General features: G+C 37.1%; 1 protein-coding gene across 3 annotated transcripts in view; it reads left to right on the forward strand.

Annotated features, from left to right (window-relative positions):
- The window catches only part of LOC127959903 (guanine nucleotide-binding protein G(I)/G(S)/G(O) subunit gamma-12), a 52,650-nt gene extending 33,286 nt beyond the window's left edge, over positions 1–19,364 (forward strand). The window contains exons 1-3 of one of the 3 annotated variants that reach the window (XM_052559333.1): positions 7,536–7,670; positions 10,341–10,453; positions 16,225–19,364. In XM_052559333.1, the coding sequence (XP_052415293.1) occupies positions 10,373–10,453; positions 16,225–16,350 (207 nt within the window). In that variant the 5' untranslated portion in view covers positions 7,536–7,670; positions 10,341–10,372 and the 3' untranslated portion in view covers positions 16,351–19,364. Of the gene's footprint in view, positions 1–7,535; positions 7,716–10,340; positions 10,454–16,224 lie in introns of those variants that run through there. The other 2 variants (XM_052559332.1, XM_052559330.1) reach the window with 2 other exon arrangements.
- The last annotated feature ends 6,152 nt before the right edge of the window (positions 19,365–25,516 follow it).

Raw genomic sequence — 25,516 nt, forward strand, 5'->3', positions numbered from 1 at the left:
TCCTGGTATTAACGGCCAGCGACTCATCTGGAGATTAACTTTCATGAAGTTATTGCGTAAATATCAGTACTCGGAAAACAACAGATTATTTCCACTGTAAACTGCTTTATCCAGTAAGCTCCAACTCTAATTAAATACAGCAGAACCACCTTATCAAGGTCTTTAGCATGCTAGAAACTTCTTAGCTGCATCTGCAATCACATACTACATAGTCATAGCCCTGCATTCACATTTGATTTGAAACGTATTAATGCGACCATTAAAAAAAGTATCTATATAATATGAAAATGGCAATGTGAATGAAATCCAGATGTACTACATTTGAATGTGAGCTTGCTGTTTTTTGTAAGAAAAGTTTAAACAGACAAAATGATTGGAGAAGTTTGGCATACATCACTGATAGAAGTCTGTTGTTTCACGAAATGAGTTGCGACATTGTTTAAAATAAATGTAAAAATAAAAACATATGCATGGATGAACAGTCCATGGATTTAAAAAATGAATTTAATTTCATACTGACTTTAAGAGTAAGGGCAAGCGTGGAGCCTCTGCTTTTGGCACAAACTTACAAGGACAAGTGGACTTAATGGGATTTTTTTTTTTACAAAAGGCCAGTTGAGGCCACTTTAAGGTGCACGCACACTCTCAACCCATTTAACCAGAATTTCATGCCAGATAGTCTCGTTCAATAGCCAAGGTCTAAAGCAAACAGACTTCTGCTGCATCTGCATTCTCTCCCCCACCCATCTCTCTTTGTCCCATACTGGTATATTAATAGAAGCAGATGGTGGGTTCGTTCATTGATGTTGCATCTGGTTGTTCCTAACTGAACTCTCCCTACTGTGCCGCACCATTTCCTGTCCCACCATACCTCAGAAGGGCCGCCCATCCCAAATGCAAACATCGTTCCTCTCCGCTGCATTTGATGGTCATTCTCTGATTTGGCTTTCGTCCTGCCGTGCAGATGTGGCGAGATGCTCATAGACTTGAAAGTGAAGTCGGAGTCTCTGAAGTCTCTCACCTGGCAGTCCACATTGCATTGGGCAGAGCTGTGTGCGGGCCAGCTTGAAGAATGTGTGAGGAGAGAGAGATCTGATGTCTGTGCGTTTGTGTACTGAGAGATCAAATGGCTTTTACCGCCACATTTTTCTCGTTCCAGCACTGTCTGGTGTGCTCACATCAGATACTAAAATTTCTGTTCCAGCAAATGTGAAAAACAAACAAATATTTAGATGTACACTGTAGTTACCCAGACGGTTTATGCAGCTCAGAGGTGACATGAATGCATTTACACTGGCTGCATTTGCTCTACAATTGCAATAATATTGATATGAGATTTTTATTCTGTTTGAGCATGACATTTCCAAACTCACACCTCAAGGTGTGACATTGTAATTGTAGCCATAGCCAGAAAGAAGAAGAATACTCTCTGAATCAGACGCAATGGAGGCTGTTGGAGTCTTACAGTCCCGGATGTTTTAGGGATGTAGGTGTGCATTTACTTTTCATCTCTTTTCTTCAGTCCCTTAGTCCTAGACACTCTGGAGACATGGGAGAAACTCACAAGCTGTGACTCACTGGCTACATGTCCCGAGTACACAGTTTAAATTAAACAATCTATGCTTGGTGCCTTTACCTGACACCTCTAAGGCATTCACACAATCTATCATCTCTTGTCTGTCATGATCAAGTATCTTAATGTGTTCTTATCTATAGAATTACCTTCACAGTCAGCACTAAAGTGTTCAGCATTTTTTTTCGTGACTCCCATCTCTCCATTTAAACAAACAAATGCATGCACACACCTCTGTCGACACTCCTCACCTCCCCCGCCTTCCCCTCCCAAAGCCCTGCGTCACTGTGAGAGAGGCTGTCTCCCTTCTTCCCCACGCTTCATGGCTTCAGCCTGTCTGTCTGATAATATCTGGCTCTCGGAGATTAGCTCCCATGAGGGTGCTGTTAAACTGGTTACCTCGGCCTGCCGTGTTTTGCTGTCTAGCCATAATCTCCCACTTTACAAGCTGGAGTGCATCGGTTCTCTGATAGCACAGTCTTCATTGTCCTTTCTGTGCACTGTGCATCCAACTCAACAGCCTTATTGTGTTAAAACAGCACAAGGCACAATTTTTGCCATAACCGTCACTTAGCAATCAGGCTGTGTGAAGGAGAGATAATAGACCTGGCAAAAAAAACTCTGTGGGACAGGGGAATAAGAACTAGCTTGTTCTTCTTAGAACTTTGTGACCCATACCGCCACCCAGTCATTTGGGAACACAGTGCTTTATTCATGTATATCTTAAGACGTTATGTTCAGAATGCTAAAGACTTAATGTGCACACTTGCTGGATTCTGTCCCAGTGATGGTGGTCCAGTCAGACTTGGGCTGTCACTGTGGTCAAGGGCTCTCATGTGAGGTACGACCAGCTGGCAAATTCCTGTCTGAGCATTGGAAACACAGCTGTATATATACTTCTCCTCAAGTCTTGAAAAAAAAAAAAAAAAGAACTAGTGCAGTGTGAATATGAATAACATTAATGTGAAAGGCATACTGTAGTGTACATACCAACAAATACTCTTGTAGCATAGAGTACATCATCAAAGTAGTCCATGTGACATCAGAGGGTCAGTTAAAATTTGTTGAAGCATTGAAAATACATTTTGGTCCAAAAATAACAAAAACTACAAATTTATTCAGCATTGTCTTCTATTTCGGGTCTGTTGTGAGCGCATTCAAGTATAATGATATCTGGTTTGCGAATGAATGATTCAGTTCAGTATCTTATGATTTTGTACAATAAGTCTTACAAATAATGGAATTAATAGTCCAACAATTGAACAGAATTTGCTCAAAAAAGTCATTTGCTTGTGAATCAAACTACATTTGTGCTATTGCATGTCTGCAATATACCTTAATCTTGCAGGTTGTTAAAAGATACTATTACTTTTCTAAATGCTTTTGGATTGTAACAAATATTTACATTGAGGGAGAGACCCAAGCATTTTTGAGACTTCAGGTGTTTTTGTTGTTGTTTTTTATGCAAGCCGGTTAGCAACCATCCATAATGTTAAAAACATATCAACCCTTTCTAACCATGCATTGCAGTGACACACTTGTTCTTCAGAAAATGTGAAGATTTAATTTATAATTTGTAAAATAGTTTTGAAAGTCATTTCCCACTCTCCGTGTCACCGCTGTGGTGGTCTCAGTATGTCAGCGCTCTGTTATTCCTGGAGTGCTACATCAGAGGCTGGGTCGATGTCTGGAGCCGCCTGGTCCTGGCTGAGATCCAGCAGGCAACGGCAGAGCCAGAGCGGGAGGGAGGCACGAGCCTGTATGTAGAGGTGTGGGTGGCCCAGTGGGCAGCTCAGTCAGCTGCAGTATTTCTCTGTGCCCCAAGGTGGTCTGTACTCTGCCTTTTGGTGGTCTTCCTTAGTTTCCCCTTCTTGTTGTTTGTTAGTGATTCAGCTCGAGTCACACACTTCAAAGCGGTTACAGTCCCTTCTCTTTCTCTCATCTCACTCGCCCTCTCTCACACGGTTTCTACACGTTTGCAAGACATACAAACATCCAGCCAACCCCTCCTGACCTCCGTCATTAGACGAGCACCAGCTATCCAATGCAACACCTTATTTCATTCACTCTTTTTTTTGTTACAGCTGTTAATGCATCTGTTTAGACTGCATAAACATTTGCATATCATGCATACCACCGATTCTGATAAAAAAAAAAGTGATTTACAAAATCCAGGTTTGCTGAATTTTGTAGAGCTGTTCAATTGTGGGTACATTTTGTAATTATATATAACTATGGCTATATAATAATAATAACAACAATAATAATAATAATAATAATAATAATAATAATAATAATAATAACAATTTTATAATTAAAACTTAAAAATGATTATATTTAGTTGATAAGCGCTTCTCATTACAAGAAAATGTTGAGTTCCCAGATGCAACCTAATTAATTATTTAACACTATCATGAGTGGGTCATATGACCAAAATTTTATATGAGTGATTAATTTAAAGATAGTTAAAGATCGTTTCAGTAACATACTGATTGACTTAAAGACTGAATTTTGTTGATTAAAATAATTTTTTGTTTTGTTTAAAATACATGTTGATATAATTTGTATCAAAATTGCACTTTATTCTTTGACATGTTCAAAATTAAATACAAATAATTTAATAGCTACCATTTCTGTCCTTTAGTGTGATGTAATGTCCTATGGTGTGACACATAAAAGTACCACACATTTGTTTTGATCTCAAAATATCTTACAAAAATAAACAGTTGAGGATTGCAGTAGGGGATAAACAAATATCTCTCACCTTAAAAAGATATGGTTTTCAGCAGTTTTGAATGAATGACAGCAGTTTAAGATTAATTTTTGTTATGTCACACAAATCGAACATTTATGGTACAGTAAAAAAAAAAAATATATATATATATATATCCTCCTGAGAACCAAGGAAAATATTTTTTTTCCTAATCATATTTTTTTGTGATTCCATACCTGTTTAGGGTTAAAAAAAACATCCTACAATTTAGACCTTTTTATTTATTTTTTTTATTTTGGTTTTACAGCATGTCCACTGTAGTGGACAACAGGATCATTTAAGTACGAAAACAAACACATTTGGTAGATACAAATTTTACCAGATTATAAAGTTTTTTAACTAAGAATACATACATTTTGGTCTGTAAATTGACTATTATCCAAGAATACTGACATTTTGATTATACAATAGACACATTTATCTTTCTTGAATCCTTTTTCTTACATTTTGCAAGTATATCTTTACTATTAAAGCTTAACACTTTGTTATGTCCGTATCCTTTTATTACAGAGAAAAATCTTTGTTTCCTCTGTTATAGCCAGGTCATTGACAATCTTGAGGTAGTTTCTTATCCTGAAGAATCTATCCCTAGACATTTTGCTACTTATGACTTGCACTTTAGTTTTTTTGGCCCAAAACATTTTAATTCTGGGATAGCCAAGGCAGGCCATGTGAACTGAAATGCCAAAGAAGATTTGTATTTCTTGAGGCGTAGTGTTCATACACACTCCTTTGCTTTGCAGCTCTCTTTGATTTGTGTATGTTGCCAAATTTTCAAAGACCTTGTTGTCAATGTACTGTGAAAAATATTCAATTGGACTCCAGTATGCACGTGTTGTAGGGTCATCTTGACACACAGGAAGCCCAGGTAACACAGGTGCAAATCTGATATGAAGGAAAAAAAGAATAATAAATGATAAATAATAACAGTTTAAATACTCAATGCAGCTGAATTTAAAATTGTGGAACTGCATAAAACATACATTTTACTCCTAGCCCACAGAGGGCGTCGAGTTTCCTGCTCATCCCTGTCTGTATCTGTGTCTTATCTGTCCCTTCAACTGAGCCTTCTGCATCATCTTCCTCTTCTTCATCACTGTCTTCTCTCACTGGTTGAAACTCATCCTCATCTCTCTCGTCATCTGACAACTGTAAATCTGAATCTCCCTCGACTATTTTGTAAAGAATTCTTTCTGCTTCAGTTCTGTTTCCTATAACAATGTGGAGTCATTATTTACATGAAGATAGTCCTGCTGTCCACTGTAATTGACATTCATAAAATGGCAAATTTTTCAAAAGATAAATAATGTATTTGCTATCAGAACTGAATATATGATTCCTAACACCTTAATGAACAAGAAAATATATGATTATCATAGTAACAAAACCAGAGACAAACAATATTTTACTCACCTTTTATCTTTCCATAAAATGTGCTTGCTCCTATGCCGGCCATTTTGGATTGAAAGATTGAGGGGGTTCCTGGCCTCCCAGCCAATCAAATAACATATCACTGAAAAGCCCAGGATGTCCTCTGTACAGTACAGCAGGAATTAAGAGACTTGCACAAAAGATTCCAAGGAGAGGGATGAAACTCAAGTATCTAAAGTATTGAGCTAACAGCCATAACATCTATGACATGTCACATAACAGCTACTGCAGAAATTGAATAATGTAAAATAAAACAGCATAGTCTTCACTGTTAGAATCAAACTTGTTAAAGTTATTATTAAAGCTTCAAAAATCATTCAGTCAATAGCTGTGAGTAATTTTCTTTTTGTATTTTGTTGTTTGATTAATATTATGCACACAGTCAGCAGAAGGAATAATACTGGTCATCACAGCTAAGTGCTGCACAGATCCTATATACTTATACATATACATATATATATACATGTTTTCATTCTCAAATGTTTATGTTCACTTAAGACCAAACTGAGGAGGGTTTACAATGAATAATCACCAAGTGCCACATTTTGACACATTTCTGCATGAATATGACTGTTTAAGCATGCACCATAAGATAAAAGTTTACTTTACTTGCCCGTGTTCTGTTCTGTGATAGAGCACTTTCACATAAACGGAAGTCATGCTACATGATTTTTCTGATTTACACTTGAAGTTTGGGCTTTTATGGAGGAGTGAATAGGGAACAATAATTGATTTATCTCGATTATTGCATTTTCATAAACGTTGGAAGCCAAAATCAAAACTGCATTTTGATGAATTGCAAATCTCTATCAGCTACAGTTTTTTTTTTTTTTTTTTTTTTTTTTACATTGATCTAAACAGAGAAAATTTTCATGCCAAACATTTGTTAGTGTGAATAGGCCTTCACTCTTGAATCGTCACATTTGTTTTTGGGGGCAGGGTCACAGCGAGGGCAGATGTGAGAGAGATGTAACAAAAGACTGAATGCTGTGGCGTCAGCCTGAGCTTTTAGAGTGTGCTTGACTGTTGGGTATCTCTCTCTAAAGCTGTAATTACAGTCGAGACGTCCAGATGAGCCGTCCGGCACAGTTGAGTGCACCTCGAGTGTCCTCTCTCTTCAGCGGCCAGCTGTACTGGCCGACATCCTGTGTCCACTCTGCATTTAAACCAGTGGTTAACCTGCTGGACGATTCGAAGTCAGTGTTGCGCAGACAGCAGAGGGCAAATGCTTAAAAAGACTTTAGTGGCAGAAACCTCACATACTGATTTCCCAGCACAGAAAGGACAAATTCTAGAGCAAATGAAGGGTTTTATCAGGACGAACGTGAGAGGGATGAATGAAATCCTGTGGGTCCGGATATGTAGTAATTAGCGAAACCTTTCTCCTCTGAGTCCAGGCTCACAGACGCCCCCTCTTCCTGTTTCTTCGCTATTTATACATTCATACACATCTTTAATCATTTATACTGCAGGGAGAGAAGGGAGTGGGTTAATGAAACGGATGTGGGCTCCTGGAAGGCTTGCTGGGTGCTAGTTTTGGAGGTTAATCACATTGTCATCTTGACTCTGTCTCTACATGGGAACCTCTGCTTGGCTGGTGTGAGTTGATGAGCACAACAATCAGCCTGAGGGGTCAGAGGTCACGAGCGAGTTTGATTGGCCCATCTCTTGAGCCGTGTCTGTCTGCGTCACAGTTGTGCTCTCTGTGCTGCGTCTGCAGAAAATAAACTGGTTGTCTCTCAGAGCCACTCTGTGCGAATGAACCATTACCTCACAGGAACACTGTGCCCTTTCACAGAGCTGCATTCTTACTCAACCTTGACTGAGATCAACTCAACACAATCTGTCCTTGGACAAATGACATTGTCTTTTGCATTTGCTCAACTCAGACTGGTACGATTTCGGATTAAATCAGACTCTTTCATAACATTAAAAAAAGTAAGATTTTTTTTTTTTAAAGTTTATTCTGATTGATATACTTTTGTGTTTTATTGTGCATTTCCTTTTTTAGTTATTTTGTATTTTATTATTTTTTAAGGTGTCCTTGAGTGTTTTAGAAAAGGTGCCTATAAATAAAATGAATTATTATTGTTATTATTATTATAGTTCTGACTTAGCATTAGTTTTGAGTTCTGAGTTAACAATAACTACAACTAAAATCATACAAATAATTTTAGTTAGCCTACTTTAAGTAAAATAATTGTATACTGAAACAAAAGAAAATATAAATTAAACTTTTTTTTTTATTTCATCTTGTTGCCAAGACATATTTTTTAATTTTCTTTCAGTTGAGCTTGATTTACTAAAATAACTAAAACGGAAAAATAACTAAATTTAAAATCTTAACTAAATTTAATATGTAAAAACAAAATGAAAATCCCCAAAAACACAACAAAATTATAAACTTTCAACTAAAAATACAATGAAACTGGAAAATATAATAATTCTAAATAAATCTAAAAGCTACTTCAAAAAGTATAAAACTAATAAAAGCTAAAACGGTAATCAATGAGATAACAAACAAACGGAAAAAAAAAAACATGTACATATAATGTATATATTTGTGTTTTGTTGTCTAAACCTCAATAGAGATGCACACAATATGTGCTCAATTATAACTGCTTTTAAACGCATGCATTGATAATCGCATACATTGATAATCGGCCATTTCCTGTCTTAAAGCAAAAGACATGGATGCAAAACAGTTGATTTGATCAACTCTAGATTGAAATAAAATTAGCAACCTGGGATGCCTTATTGTCCGGAAGATGTAATGGTAAGTAAACCGATGACATCAGAAGTGTCATGTTTTGTCTATACTTGTTAAGCAGCTAAACAGTTTGTTCTCTGGCCCGTAATGTATGAATGGACCCTTGACCTCAGGGCTTGTGGGAGCAACTATGGACTCTGTCTCACACTAATTATGTCACTGCATTAACAACTAGTTGTTATCCAAACCTCTTAACCCCTTCTAAGTTTGTCTGGTGTGCGGCCAGATAAGGTCACCCCCAACACGGACCTCCGTGTAGAGATACCAGCCCTGTGCCAGTCGAACAGGAGACAGCCATACACTCTTCCTCTTATTTCTTGATAAAGCTATGTGTGGGCTTCTCAGGAAGTAGGATATCAGGGTTTGTTGTGCTAGAGATTATGCAGCTGACCATGTAGCAATATGGAAGCCACTCTGTTAAACACTTCCCATGTTGTTAAAACCAACACTCACAACTTGTCTACATTAGACATGAGCAGCGAAAAAAGAATCAAACAAGAAATTAAGAATCTGTTTTGTTTGTTAAACCATGCTACAACCAACAACAACAAAAAACAATAGAAACCATCACAGAATTTGTGATGGTTTTACTGGCTATATTGGAAATTGTACTGGTTTTATTGGAAACTGTAATGGTGCCTTTTGCTCTCTATTGAAAATCGGTTGCCTTCTATTGGTGTCTTATTAAAACCACTAAATACTATTGGAATATATCCCAAAACACACTACAATACAGGAAACCATTTTAAATGGTTTTAATTGTTGAATGTTGATGGTTTGTAATGTTTGTAATGGTATTTGTAGTGCCATTTCTGTGATGGTTTCTATTTTTTCAGCAGGGTTGTTTCATTATCAGTCAATATCAATGAAACAACTGTATTGACAATAAAAAGAGAAAACAATATACTGAAACTTTTTTTTATTAATGATTTGGATAATGACATTTACTTTTTTGGTAGAGCTGTCTTTGGAGATGTCTGATTGTTCATTAAGGAACTTTTGTTTATATTTATACTTTATTTGAATTTTTTCTGTATTTCTTTTCTTTTTTCAAACTAATGAAGTGTGTTTATTGGCATATTCATTTTGCTGTGCAATTTTACTGGTTTTGGTATCCACTGCTGAAATGTAAGCATTTCAGTATCAACCTGTCAGGTTTCAACATTGCTTTGTTTCACTAAATTTAGGAAGTTAGAAAGCTAATCGTCCTCTTTTTATCTCCTGTTTGATGAGAGACCACCCGTTTGACTCCACCATTTCCGTTTTTCTTAGACCGTTTACATTGCACAACTCCTTCTGCTTGAGCGACTGCACTGCTGACTCTGTCTCTCTCCACTTGTGCACATGTGTTCATTGTGTAAGATGAGTTGGCAGAGGAACCGGTGACGATGGTTTACGGAAAGCGTGTTACGCAGGAACAGACAGTAGCCGCAGAGACTGAACCACTGGCAGCATGTGATCATCTGTTCAAACACACACAGCTTGCTTTAGTTCTCCCTCCTGCAGTCGCAAAGCAGACGCAGTGAAAAAGCCCCTCGCTGGGGGCCTGACACACTAAACACCCCCAACCTTTGCAGGAGTCAAAGTTACCCTGTGTACCTCCTCAGAGAGTTTTTGCTGTCTCACTATGTGTGTTAACATGTACATACATGTAAATTTCCTGTTTTGCATGCTTTGTAAGAGAATTGTGCTGTATGTAGTTCATGAATCATGGGACCTTAATGATGTGTAACTTTGATCTTCTGCAGGCTGCTTATAGTGCATGTCAAAATCAACTTTTCATTTGTTTTCAGGCCTGTGAAGATAATCGAAGATATCGTCTAAGATGCAAAGCTCTAATAATATAGCCCAGGCCAGAAGGACTGTTCAACAGCTACGGATAGAAGCTAACATAGAGAGAATAAAGGTAAATGTAATGTTCCTTTCACTTACCATGGTATTAGTGTCAAATACTACTACTTAATGGATTAATGCTAAAATACCATTTATAAAAGTATGTTTCTCATGATCATAAATATCATGTCAAATTGGGAAGGAAAATAGATAATGAATGTCTAGCATAATTAAAGACAGTTGAAATGGCATACTAATGTCCCAATGTACTAATGCCACACAAATTTTGGAAAACAGTGATGTCAGTGATACTTATTACCTGTTCAGTTATGCAGGTGTGTAGTGTTTTTTTTTTTTTTTTTTTTTTTTTTTTTAAGTCACCACTTACTTGCATGACATACCTTATACAGCATATTTAGTCATTTTTGCAGATGTGTGAGAACAGGGATCACTTGACAATGTCGACTGTACGTGAAACTTCTCAAAAATGCAAACAAAAAACTTTTCAGTATTTAGTACATCTTTATCATGACTTAGATCTTTAAAGGCATAGTTCACCCAAAAATGAAAATTAAGTCATTATTACTTACTCTGCGTTCACGTGTGATGATGAACTGGGTCAGCGCCGGCGCCTTGTGTTCAGCATCATCACGCCGCCATAAACTTGCGTCATGGTACTATCGTGAATGCGTATCTACTAGTGATGCAGTAGAGTGGAAAATGTGTAATAAAGTCATTATTTTTGTTTTGGTTGCGCAAAAAACTTATTCTAGTAGCTTCGTAACATTACAGTTGAACCACCGATGTCAGATGGAGTACTTTGTCAATCATCTTAGTACTGTCCTGTCCCTTGACCGTGATGGTCAGAGAGTTCAGAGAGCCCTCAGATTTAATTAAAAATATCTTAAATTGTGTTCAGAAGATGAACGGAGGTCTTATGGGTTTGGAACAACACAAGGGTGAGTAATTAATGACAGATTTTTCATTTTTGTGTGAACTATCCTTATAAACAGAATCATTAATATGGAGCAGCAACAGACAGACTGTTTAAACTATTTAAACATATGTGCTGGTAAGATTCAAGAATGCCTTGAGTGAAAAGCCCAAGTCTACAGTTCCTCGGACCAATTGCCAAACTTGTAAATTGGACTGTAGACCACTGATAGGCTTTAGGCTCAGTGATGAGGTTCGTAGTGCACTGCATTGACAGAAACAATAGAAATATTCTCCTTTTGTGTTTTACAGAGCAGTAAGTCATAGAACTGACAGAATTGAATTTTTAAATGAACTACCACTTTAATGACAAGTCCATAGTTAATTTTTTACACTAATTATGCAAATCTGTATGCACTTTTACTGCAAAATGCAAAATAAGGTATTTTGGAAAATATGTGAGGTTTAATATTGTTAGCTGTTTCCATGCACATATTTTTATGCATATTTTGGTATATAACTTTAAAACACTCTTAATGGAAACTAAGGATGGGAAGATTCACTGATTCACTCGTTGCATCGACATAAAAATGAACGATGCGAAGCATTAATTTGAAAAAGTGCATCGGGTACAATTTGACATTTGTGTCACGATGCTTCATTTCTAAAATATCTGTATTGGTAAAAAAAACTATTTATTTAAAATTACTAGTGGATGTGCTATACTTTTATTGTTTAGAAAGTGACCAATAATCTGTGACCAAAGTTTTATATGTAGATTGATTTCTCCTCTATAAACTGTTTGTTAAGCATGTTCTCTCATCACCGCTGCTGCTGCATGAATATGATGAATCACAACAGCACAGAGACCTCAAGAAAAGAGGCGATTAAAGTTAAAAACCTTGAAATAACCTTACAAATCAATTGGGACTAAAGTGATACAATATACTACAAAATAAGTTTACACAATCTAACTAATTTGTGGACGCTTAATCTTAAGCAGCCCTTAATGTCGATTGTGAATCAAATCGATCCACCATGGCAAAAAGCAAATATATTTGTGCTGATTAATGCATCTAACACGTGTTTTCCTCAGTGCATAACTGACATGCAAATATATTGATTTTGCTGTCAGTTTTACGTGAGAGAAAGAGTGCTGCTGTGTACATGCACGCTAAACAGACGGAATGTAACAATAATTATGAGTAAAATCTGCATTTTGCTAAAATATTTGTTGTTGGACATTAAATATGCCTTTTGTAGAAATGTTGTAGTGTATTTTTTATGAGAGCAGTAACTGTAAAGGGACTATTGTAATGGGTAAATAAAATGTAAGCTAATACAGTCCTAATTACAAAGCTCAAATTAGTTAATGTGTGTTTCTAAGAAGTTAAAATGTAGTCTTTTTCTTAATTATTTATTTTAATTTTTAATTTAGTGATTTTAATGCTTTAAAGAGCTATTTTAGATTGTAATGTTCCAATGTTCTGCTATTTGTTCTGCTCAATATAAAAGGTACGATTATCATAAAACCAGTCTTAACGGCTGCATGACTATAATAGTATATGAGAGAGTTAGAAGTAATATCATTGCGTGTTAGAGGAACTTAGCTTAGCCTGACAGTTAGCCTGACCGGGACCAGGTTAGTTTCCCAGAATAAGTTGCCACAGTGACTGAGGTTGATCAATGTTAAATTTGCTTTATGGAACCAAAACATTTGACAATGAGTCAGACGAACTGAAATAAGCCTGGCTTATTTGGTAAACTTGTTTTATGAAATAGGCCTTGAGGCGTTAGAAGAATTACTTACACTCAAGTCATCCTAGGTGTATATTACTTTTTTCTTTCAGATGAATCCAGTCGGAGTTATATAAAAAATGGTCTTTGATCTTTCAAGCTGTTTAATGGCACTCATTTGGTGTTTCATGGCATCAGTCCAAAAGAAGTGAAATAAAAAGCCCCCATCCATAAAAAAGTGTCTCACATGGCTCCAGGGGGTGAACAAAGGCCTCCTGTAGGAAATCGATTCATGTAGCTTGCACCAACAGTTGTACACAGAAGCAGCTCCAGGAGGATGAAGTATGGGGTATACACATGTGAGTCTCGTGAAAACCAACGTTTGTTAACAGGAGCAAAGGAAGCAAAGTTTCCTTACTTTAGCAAAGGAAAACCAGTCTCCTCTTGGCTTACAGCTGCTGGTCGTATGATTAGAATGTCATCAAAAAGTTGATTTATTTCACTAATTCCATTCAAAAAGTGAAACTTGTATATTATATTCATTCATTACACACAGACTGATATATTTCAAGTGTTTATTTCTTTAATTTTGATGATTTTAACTGACAACTAATGAAAATCCCTAATTCAGTATCTCAGAAAATTAGAATATTACTTAAGACCAATACAAAGAAAGGATTTTTAGAAATCTTGGTCAACTGAAAAGTATGAGCATGTACAGCACTCAACATTTATTTGGGGCTCCTTTTGCTTTATTACTGCAGCAATGCGGTGTGGCATGGAGTCGATCAGTCTGCACTGCTCAGGTGTTATGAGAGCCCAGGTTGCCCTGATAGTGGCCTTCAGCTCTTCTGCATTGTTGTGTCTGGCATATCACATCTACCTCTTCACAATTCCCCATATTTTCAATGGGGTTAAGGTCAAGCAAGTATGCTGGCCAATTAAGAACAGGGATACCATGGTCCTTAAACCAGGTACTGGAAGCTTTGGCACTGTGTGCAGGTGCCAAGGCCTGTTGGAAAATGAAATCTGCATCTTCATAAAGTTGGTCAGCAGCAGGAAGCATGAAGTGCTCTAAAACTTCCTGGTATATGGGCGTTGACCTTGGACGTCAGAAAACACAGTGGACCAACACCAGCAGATGACATGACCCCCAAACCATCACTGACTGTGGAAACTTTACACTGGACCTAAAGCAACATGGATTGTAAGCCTCTCCTCTCTTCCTCCAGACTCTGGGTCCCTGATTTCCAAAGGAAATGCTAAATTTACTTTCATCAGAGAACATAACTTTTGCACTCAGAAGCAGTCCAGTCCTTTTTGTCTTTAGACGCTTCTGACACAGTCTGTTGTTCAAGAGTGTCTTGACACAAGGAATGCGACAGCTAAAACCCATGTCTTGCATACGTCTGTGTGTAGTGGTTCTTGAAGAACTGACTCCAGCTGCAGTCCACACTTTGTGAATCTCCCCCATATTTTTTAATGGGTTTTGTTTCACAATCCTCTCAAGGGTGCGGTTATCCCTATTGCTGGTACACTTTTTTTCTACCACATCTTTTCCTTCCCTTTGCCTCACTATTAATGTGATTGGACACAGCTCTGTGAACAACCAGCCTCTTTTGCAATGACCTTTTGTGTCTTGCCCTCCTTGTGCAAGGTGTCAGTGGTCGTCTTTTGGACAACTGTCAAGTCAGCAGTCTTCCCCATGATTGTGTAGCCTACAGAACTATACTAAGAGACCATTTAAAGGCCTTTGCAGGTGTTTTGAGTTAATTAGCTGATTAGAGTGTGGCACCAGGTGTCTTCAATATTGAACCTTTTCACAATATTCTAATTTTATAAGATATTGAATTTGGGATTTTCCTTAATTGTCAGTTATAATCATCCAAATTAAAAGAAATAAACATTTGAAATATATCAGTCTGTGTGTAATGAATAATTATAATTTACAAGTTTCACTTTTTGAATGGAATTAGTGAAATAAATCAACTTTTTGATGATATTCTAATTATTATTATCCGACATTCTTTTTTACAAATCCTCATTTTGTACTTCTAATTAGTGAACATTGTTTTGTTTTGATCTCTCCCCTGAACTTTCGCGTGCATCCCTTCTGAGCAAAGCTGACCTCATACATGATCCACCCGGAGCTGCTTCCTTGTACAACAGTGAGCGGAAGCTAGATTAAATTGATTATTGCTTTTTAAATGTGGTTATTTTTCTTACAAAAATGCATCGATTCACTACAGGAGGACTTTGTACACCAACCACCCCCTACATCTAGGATGACTTGAGGGTGAGTGATTTATGGGCTAATTTTCATTTTTGGGTGAATTACGTTTTAAGTTAATTTAGCGATCATTGCATCGAATCGCATTGTCGACTCAAATCTAGATTGGACTTCACTGCTTCATAACAAGGGTGATTTGTATCGTATCGCATCATATTTTTAATTTATTCTTTGTTCGCTATGCACCGAGATGTGTATCGCATCGGCCTCAATTATGAGATGCACATATCATTTTTCAAGATCTGCATAGAATCCTAAAAAAATTAATCAGAATAAATTCCTTGATTCGCATAAACAACAACAACAACAACAACAAACTCATGCGACTTTGCCTCAGCAAATCATGTAATAGAATGACCGAACTAATCAGCACACCAACCCATCCCAAACCATCTTAAATGTTATTTTATTAGTTTGAAAAACCTGAGGCAAAATCCATCATTAAAATGATTTGGTGTTCATACAAATCAATCACCTCCCATAACTGTCTCAAACGACTGCATTCCCAAACGTCAGGCATTCAAGATAACATGACAGTGTTTGTTATTGCATTTCATCTGCTGCAAATCATTTACAGTATTATGTAAGAAGAAAAAAAGAGCCACATGCTTCCCCAGTTGCAGAAACTTTTGTTTTAATTGCTACTTTTCCAGTATTGTAGAAAGTGATGATGGAAACATGAAATGGAAATGGTGCTTTATTTGCAAATGTTTTATGCAGTATTCTAATTTTCTTAACAGTTATATTCAAGAGTATTCAAGAACAGAAATCCTCGGATTGACAGAATTTTGAAATGAACTCCCCCTTTAATGACTAATAAATTGTTAATTTATAAATCATACAAATCTAACAATTGTTGTTCATATTGTATCTCTTCTGTGCAGGTGTCTAAAGCTTCTGCAGACCTCATGAATTACTGCAGTGAACATGCAAAGTATGATCCTCTACTTATGGGTATCCCAGCTTCGGAAAACCCTTTTAAAGATAAAAAGCCATGCACTATATTGTAGTGGGATGCTTGAACTCTTGCTGTATGTTTTGATGTTTCCTTTTATTGTTTTTTAATAGACAGAATATGATCTTCATACATTCGTTCACTATTCGCCTTAAAATGAGCTAAACCCCAAGCTATTATTAGATTGTCTCCACACTAGAAATTTTCCTGTTTTCTGTAAAAAGGAGAGTCAAAGCTCCTAGTAAACAAATTATTTGTGGTGCAAAGACAAAACCAACCCATGAATGAATTTTTCACTTTAGGGCACAGCACAGATGAATTGTTTGCTTTGTGATAGTGTCCACTGATGTGGTTGTGTCTTCTGCAAATAAAGGGTGAGGTCAGTGTGGGCGGTTCTCAGTATCATGAAGCACAGGAAACGATCATTTTTAATGACTGCACTCTGTCATATATATCTGCAGATAAGCAAAGCCTCATCAGCAGTGCTTTGACCCCATCTTATGCTTTTAAAGGCGTCCAGTTGCAGGGAGGAGTTGGGGGTTGATGTGAGGGTTGAAATGTCAGCATCACTAATGTGTGAAGGGTGCTTGCGCTCAGTGGAGGAGGAAACAGGTGTCTTTTGGAGGCGTCACATTGACGCAGTGCTGCTTCGGCCCTCCCCCATTAACTCACTGTGTCTAAACAATGGAGAGATACAAAGCTAACCCCTCCTGTCAAATCAATACACGCTAGACTGTGCCCTTTTTATTTTCTCGCAGTAGACCAGGCCAACTGTGTTTCACATGTTCAACAACTGCTAAAACTTGCAGATCAGCATTTTAAGAGTAAAATAAGGTGATGTGTTTATGCATTTGTATGGTACGGAGCCCCGCACATGACACGCAGGAAAAAATATAAGGCTAAATCGTGTGCATGATTTACTAATTCGTTCCCTCAATGTACTAAAACGTGCACACACAATTACTATTGCATTCCCAAGATTTACTATTGCGTTCACTCGATTTATAAATTGTGTGCACAATTTACTAATTAGTTCCCTCGATTTAGCAAATTGAGCGAACGCAATAGTAAATCGAGGGAATGCAATAGTAAATCGAGGGAACGCTAATCGTGTGCACGTTTTAGTAAATTGAGGGAACGAATTAGTAAATCATGCGAACAAATTATTCATTTTTTTTGCATGTCATGTAAAAAATGGGGCTCCTTAGTATGAAAGTCTTAGTATGTCCTATACTTTTTTTTTTCTTATTTTAATTACTGAAACAACATGTGGGAAACACTTTACAATAAGGTTGAATTTGTTATCATTAATGTGTTAGGAACCATGAACTAGCAATGAAAAGCATTTTAACAGCATTTATTAATGTCAATCAGTGTTAATTTATAAATGTGCTGTACTATTGTTAATTGTTAATGAATAATTCGTAGCTAATAATTCAAAGTAAATGTATACAACTTGTTAAAACAAATTTTAAAAATGTATTAGTATACGTTACCATTCAAAAGTTTGGGGTCAGTGAGATGTTTTTGTAGTTTTCTTGTTTGTTTGTTTTTTTTGTATATTAAAATTATGCCAGGCTTTTATGTCACATAACCTCCAGAAATCATTTCTGCATATCTGCTGATTTGGTGCTTAAGAAGCATTTCTTATTATCTACTTAATATGATAACTTTGCTGAACAAAGAGAACGTTAAAAATAGAATTATTTATTTTAAATATTTTTGGTAACATCATAAATAAGCCTATATTACAAACAGACAAAAATAAAATAATAATAAAATCTTGACAAACCCAAGCTGAATGGTAGTGTATGTAGAATGAACATTAACCTAACTAGCCATTATAGGTTGCACAAAAAAATAAAAAAATAATTCAGAATTAGTTCATGATACTTTTAACCTTTACATTTTGTCTTATTGCAAAGTGTTACCAACATGTGTTGCTTTACCAATTTCTCCATTCTTTAAATTCCTACTTTCAGTCAATGGGATGACATTTCCCCTACTCAAAACCTCAGAATTTACATTAGAATTTACAATAGCAATACTAGCAGATCATGGTACGTGATATATTATAACCCTTTAATGTTTATTTACGAGATGCCTTATGTTAATGTACAGATATCTTCTGATTTTTTTCTTTTTTATTAATAATCATTGTCTCTTTTATGACAAAATGTCATTGTGCCATCTCGTTCTGGGTTCTAACCAGCAATAGAAACTCACAATAGGGTAGCATATGATTTTTCTGTATACACACTGAGCACATGATGATTTCTCTGATTGTAGTTATTTTTGTGACTGTTATAATCATGCATTTTGACATCATTCCATGTTTACAGCTCCTGTACCTTTTTTGTAATAATCTTGTGAGTTGCCATGCATTGGTGAAAGTGAGTGTGTAATGTCTTCACGACACAGCTGGCAGAAAACAACTTGACCAGACCAGCTGAACCAGCCTTAATGAAGTATTCCTGCTCTGACTCGTTCATTGCCGTGCTCCTGTCTCGAGACGACAGCCAGAGTTAAACTACTGTGAACCAGCGGTGCTGAGATCCTACAGACACCTTCACTGTGTATCTTCATCATTACACATCTGTCTCATGCCTAAGGCTGGATATATCTATGCCTGTGCATCATGCAACTGAACTTGTACCTGCATTAAGACTTTGCTAAACCACAATCTTAATCTTATTTGAACAACAGTATGCTTTGAATGGCAATTTCAGCCTTGCTTTCTTGTTGTGTGATGCTTGTAAAGTTACATTTTCTTAATGTTTCCCAACAGTAGTACTGGGTTCTCTCAGTGGCCTGTCGTTAATTTGGGTGTTGTGTTTTTTCCTTGATGCTGTGGCCATTTCTGAAGGTGCTTTTGTATTGAAAATATGACATGGACAAGCTCTTCAGTCTGCCGGCTTATCTCTTTTTGCCTTTAAAAATATTTTTAATATGAAGAATATTCAGTGTCACTGTATTGTAGTGAATTTTCCACCTTCCTTTGTGCTGAAGTCCCAATGTACTGGGTTGTAGATGTTGTCTTTTTCCAACTAAATATAGATTTATTCTCAATCTTGTTGTCTTGTTTGTATATGTTAATGCTAAAAGAGTATATACAGTATTGTTCAAAATAATAGCAGTAAAATGTGACTAACCAGAATAATCAAGGTTTTTAGTATATTTTTTATTGCTACGTGGCAAACAAGTTACCAGTAGGTTCAGTAGATTGTCAGAAAACAAACAAGACCCAGCATTCATGATATGCACGCTCTTAAGGCTGTGCAATTGGGCAATTAGTTGAAAGGGGTGTGTTCAAAAAAATAGCAGTGTCTACCTTTGACTGTACAAACTCAAAACTATTTTGTACAAACATTTTTTTTTTCTGGGATTTAGCAATCCTGTGAATCACTAAACTAATATTTAGTTGTATGACCACAGTTTTTTAAAACTGCCTGACATCTGTGTGGCATGGAGTCAACCAACTTGTGGCACCTCTCAGCTGTTATTCCACTCCATGATTCTTTAACAACATTCCACAATTCATTCACATTTCTTGGTTTTGCTTCAGAAACAGCATTTTTGATATCACCCCACAAGTTCTCAATTGGATTAAGGTCTGGAGATTGGGCTGGCCACTCCATAACATTAATTTTGTTGGTTTGGAACCAAGACTTTGCCCGTTTACTAGTGTGTTTTGGGTCATTGTCTTGTTGAAACAACCATTTCAAGGGCATGTCCTCTTCAGCATAGGGCAACATGACCTCTTCAAGTATTTTAACATATGCAAACTGATCCATGATCCCTGGTATGCGATAAATAGGCCCAACACCATAGTAGGAGAAACATGCCCATATCATGATGCTTGCACCTCCATGCTTCACTGTCTTCACTGTGTACTGTGGCTTGAATTCAGAGTTTGGGGGTCGTCTCACAAACTGCCTGTGGCCCTTGGACCCAAAAATAACAATTTTACTCTCATCAGTCCACAAAATGTTCCTCCATTTCTCTTTAGGCCAGTTGATGTGTTCTTTGGCAAATTGTAACCTCTTCTGCACATGCCTTTTTTTTAACAGAGGGACTTTGCGGGGGATTCTTGAAAATAGATTAGCTTCACACGGACGTCTTCTAACTGTCACAGTACTTACAGGTAACTCCAGACTGTCTTTGATCATCCTGGAGGTGATCATTGGCTGAGCCTTTGCCATTCTGCTTATTCTTCTATCCATTTTGATGGTTGTCTTCCGTTTTCTTCCACGTCTCTCTGGTTTTGCTCTCCATTTTAAGGCATTGGAGATCATTTTAGCTGAACAGCCTATCATTTTTTGCACCTCTTTATAGGTTTTCCCCTCTCTAATCAACTTTTTAATCAAAGTACGCTGTTCTTCTGAACAATGTCTTGAACGACCCATTTTCCTCAGCTTTCAAATGCATGTTCAACAAGTGTTGGCTTCATCCTTAAATAGGGGCCACCTGATTCACACCTGTTTCTTCACAAAATTGATGTCCTCAGTGATTGAATGCCACACTGCTATTTTTTTGAACACACCCCTTTCAACTAATTCAACTAATTGCCCAATTGCACAGCCTTAAGAGCGTGCATATCATGAATGCTGGGTCTCATTTGTTTTCTGAGAATCTACTGAACCTACTGGTAACTTGTTTGCCACGTAGCAATAAAAAAATATACGAAAAACCTTGATTATTCTGGTTAGTCACATTGTACTGCTATTATTTTGAACAATACTGTAAAACCATTAACATATTAAAGTGTTTCCAAAGAAATGTATTTCAAAAAATGCTTTCCATTTGAACATTTAGTTAATCAAAAAAATCCTGGGGAAAATATTGCATCACACTTTCCATGAAGATCACTCAAAACAAATGTTTTCAGCTTTGTTGACAATAAACAGAATGCTTGTGGATGCTGAAAATTCAGCATTACACTTACAGCAATAATATATATATATATATATATATATATATATATATATATATATATATATATATATATATATATATATATATATATATATATATATATAATAACTGCAAAAAAGTTAGTTTGCAAATCTTTCAAGAGGGGTTAATGTGTATTTAATGGCTGCCTCTTGCTTTCCCTCAGCAGCCAGGTGTTCATGGTCTAACTATTCCCACTTGCTCTAATTTCTCTGATATTGTTTTATTTGGGCCTCCAGGTCAAAGCCCTTGTTATGTAATGATCCCAGTAGAGCTCTTCTCATACCTGCTTCACTCAGAAACAGGTCAGGTTGTATTTACTGCCCTACATCGATGTAATCAGCGGAGCGTCTTGTCTATGATTGATGAACTGGCTTTGTGGTCGTGTCATTTTTAGTGATAAAGTTACCCGTCAGCTCGGTAGAAAAGCTCCAGGATAAACCCCCGTAATCCTGTATGAGGGAAACAAGAAGCCATTCAGTATCTGATATTTATTTGTTATTATTCAGCTATATACCAGAGCTTTGTGAGACCACAGGTGTCCATGCACACGTGTCCATGTGTCATTGCACTCTCCTGAAAATACGGCGAAAGCGAAGACTGACACAGAAGAGAATACATTTTTGAATTTGCACACTTGAACAGTTAATCAACATCAGATGCAACATGGACTATTTTAATAATGTCCTCATACAACCTTTATGGGCCTTGTTGAATGTGTCAGTTCCATTGCTGTCTATGCATGGTCAGAAAGCTCTCAGATTTCATCAAAAATATCTTAATTTGTATTCTGAATACGAAGGTCTTACGGTTTTGAATGACATGAGAGTGAGTAATAAATGACATCATTTTCATTTTTGGTGAACTATCCATTTAAAGTGTCCTTCATGCTCTCCGGGGTTTGATCTGTGGTGCTGCAGTTGGTCCTTTCAGAAACATTTGTATTCCTCATGCGTGGGAACAGCCGATGTCTCACTTCCACCAAAAATCATGGTCCCAGTGAAGCTGGAGTTTCCCAGCTCTAGGCACATTTGGAGAGAAAGTACCACTGTGTGACTCCACTTACCTGCAAACCTGTATTTAGCAGGATGAGGCTAATGTCAGACTGGACGGTCATTGTAGCAGGGAAATAATGTCAGCTCTGTTTACTTCTAGTCAGCTAAGTACAGAAATCCCCTCCTCCCTCCATGCACAACATTTTAAAACAAAGGAAGTATTCCCAAAAATGTGATCATCTTTCCTGGAACCCAAAGATAGAAAGACTCATTAAGACACCGAGAGAAAAAAAAATATGTTCCAATGACATTTTCAATTAGAAATTGCAAGTAAATTTCACAAATAATTAAAAAGTAATTATGTATGTAAGTAACACATTGCATTACATGTACAATTTTAAAGTAAAAAAAAATTAAATTGTATTTTCTTGTTAAACTCCAATAATCTTTGTTTTATTTATAACTTCAGAAAAAAATACAGTGTAGCCTACTGTGTGAAAATAAAGGAGGGACATCTCAAACTCTCATTGTGAAACTGTTGAGGATAAGTGGACTCCTGTTTGAAATACATGACCCAGCTTCTACTAGAAGCCTGAATTCTGCTTTCCAGCAGCTACTGCTTGAGCAATGCAGCAAAGCTTTAGCTGGAAATGAAACAACAGTTTACAGTCTCATTCAATGTCTATTAGGGTCTTTCCAGTCCTCTCTCTGTTTGTCCTGTCTCAGCAAACTGAGCAAAGGGAACAGAGGGCTATTTTTAGTTGTCAGCTCTCCTGCTGCAGCCTTGAATGGCCTTGACTCACTTTATCTTTTCTCTCTTTTTTGTCCACATTTTAACTCAGCCATGTCCCCCACCCCTGCTGATGCTGTCAGGTATGATTCACTCTCTCAGCACTGTTTCTATTTCTGGCTTGGTCAGGCCCGGATTATCTTCTGTTTTGTGTAAAGACACAAGGCCTCAATGACCCGACGTCATGCGTTTCCCTGCTGCCGTTATGAACGTAATGGAATTCTCTTTCCCACCTACTTGTGGAAATAACTTCTTTTTTTTTAGCAATGCTTGTGAAGAAAGCTGTTTACAAAACAAAGCCCAATGACACTTTAAAATTGCCATCTACTCTACTGCCCTCAGAATGTTCTTGCCTTGTGAAATATTTTGCATACGGTGCATTTATATTATCAAAATAAATAGTTGCAAAAAGTCAGTTTTTTTTTTACTGCAAATAAATGTCCTAAGATCTGTGATTTTAACATAAAATTTCAACAGTGCAGTTAATTTATTAGCATTTTTATATAAAGGCAACCAGAGATTACAATTAAATATCCAAAAACAAACTCTGTTATATCGGCCAATAACTATTATATATCATGCACAGTGTTTTCATATATTGTTTACATTTAGTTATTTTGCAGATGCTTTTATCAACACTGACTTACAATTGTGGAATATTTAAAGTGATTCTTCTTAAAGAGACAAACAGACACAGGAAGTGCTCATAATACCACGTTTCGGGTATTTGTTCAAATAAGCACAAGCTAGAAAAGGGAAGAAATAAATAAAGAGAAAGACAGTTTTGTTTTTGTTTTTATTTGGGATGAAGTCAATTAGCGTTGTAAGAAAATTAACATCACTTGAAAATTGCCCGGGATTCAGCATTCTTGATAGGGGTGGGAAGATCATTCCACCAGCCAGGAATGGTGAATGAGAACGTTCTGGAAAGTGATTTTGAGCCTCCCTGTGATGGTACCACAAGGTAGCAGATCTCAGACTGCTGGACAGGATGTAGATTAATAGTAGTGAGTGGAAGTAGGCTTTTGCTGAGCCTGTGGCTTTTCTATATGCAAGCATCAGTGTCTTGAACTTGATGCGAGCCGCAACCAGCCAGTGCAAGGAGATAATGAGAGGTGTAACATGGGCTCTTTTGGGCTCATTGAAGAACAGTCGTGCCGCTGCTTTCTGAATTATTTGTAGAGGTTTGATTGCGCTTGATAGAAATCCAGCCTAGAAATGACAAGGGCCTGGACAAGAATTTGTGCAGTATGCTCCGTTAGGAGGGGCCTGGGCTGCGTTTCCCAAAACCTTCTTAATGCTACATCATTGTTAAGTTCTACCTTAATTTGTTCCTTGCCGTTAATACATGTTCCCCGAAACGTTCTTAGTTAAGTATACCTACAGTATTGTAAGTCGTTCGTTTGTAAGATTACTCTGGACCACTCTTAGCTATACCATATCGCTGTTCACAGTTCACTCCGCTAGTGACCACCACTGTGCAAAAAGCTTCTTCACATTTCAGTCAATACAAATGTAATTCTTTTGCCAGAAAAAAGTGCAGAAACAAAGAAATATTACAATTCTAAAGTTGTAATACACCCTGTGTTAAATTACTGTACAATTAATTAAAGTGTTTTTATGCAAAGAATAAAACTGTCATCATACTGATTGTGATAAAAAGGCACATTAGCTGGCAAACCAGTAGGCAGCACATAATTAGGAGTCTATTTAAAGGGAATGAATGTGATGGGACGTTTAGTCAAACTATGGCTGCGAGACAACGTACAGTTTGCATCCGCGGAGCCAGTTAGTGTATGTGCAGCGCACATATTCCCTAATAGTGTCAGAATAGCTACCATGTCAACAGATGCAATTCTACAAACATTTTGCCCATCACGGTAGCAAATTCAGAAGCTTTTACATCTTGTTGGGCCAATTTTGTCAAGATAAACCCGACGGAGCTACCTCCAATAAGCCCCGAGTTCAGCTGCTGGCGGCTCTTTGTTTATACTGTTTAGAGTTTTCTTGAGGTGGTTGGAGATGGATTTGGGCAGAGTAAGACCTCAGGGTGATGGTGCGTTCACTCAGTCACAAACAGCCTGCTCCATCATGCCACCGATTATGTTATATTATATTTTATTCACCAGGCACGAACTGATGGAGGCACATCAAGGCTTCCATTCTATTGAAGGTGTCCCGTGAGTAATTGGCCTTGTGGACGGGACACTTATCCCCATCACCAGCCCATCAGTGCTCGACAGGGCCTTCATAATATTACTTATAATGAACTTTTTGAAAGCAAGCGAAGCCAAACAGCCAGTTAATGTAGCTGGTTAAGGATACTTTTTGCTGTGAGGTTGACATACACACACACATATACATACAGTATATCCTCCTGAGACCCAGCTATGGAGTTTTTTCAGAGATAACAAGTCATTGGATGTTTCACCATGGCCACTCCCTCTCCTTGTTTTTTTTTAAAATGACTGACACTAAGGTAG

The sequence above is a fragment of the Carassius gibelio genome, chromosome B6, assembly GCF_023724105.1.
Source record: "Carassius gibelio isolate Cgi1373 ecotype wild population from Czech Republic chromosome B6, carGib1.2-hapl.c, whole genome shotgun sequence".
Lineage (NCBI taxonomy): Eukaryota > Metazoa > Chordata > Actinopteri > Cypriniformes > Cyprinidae > Carassius > Carassius gibelio.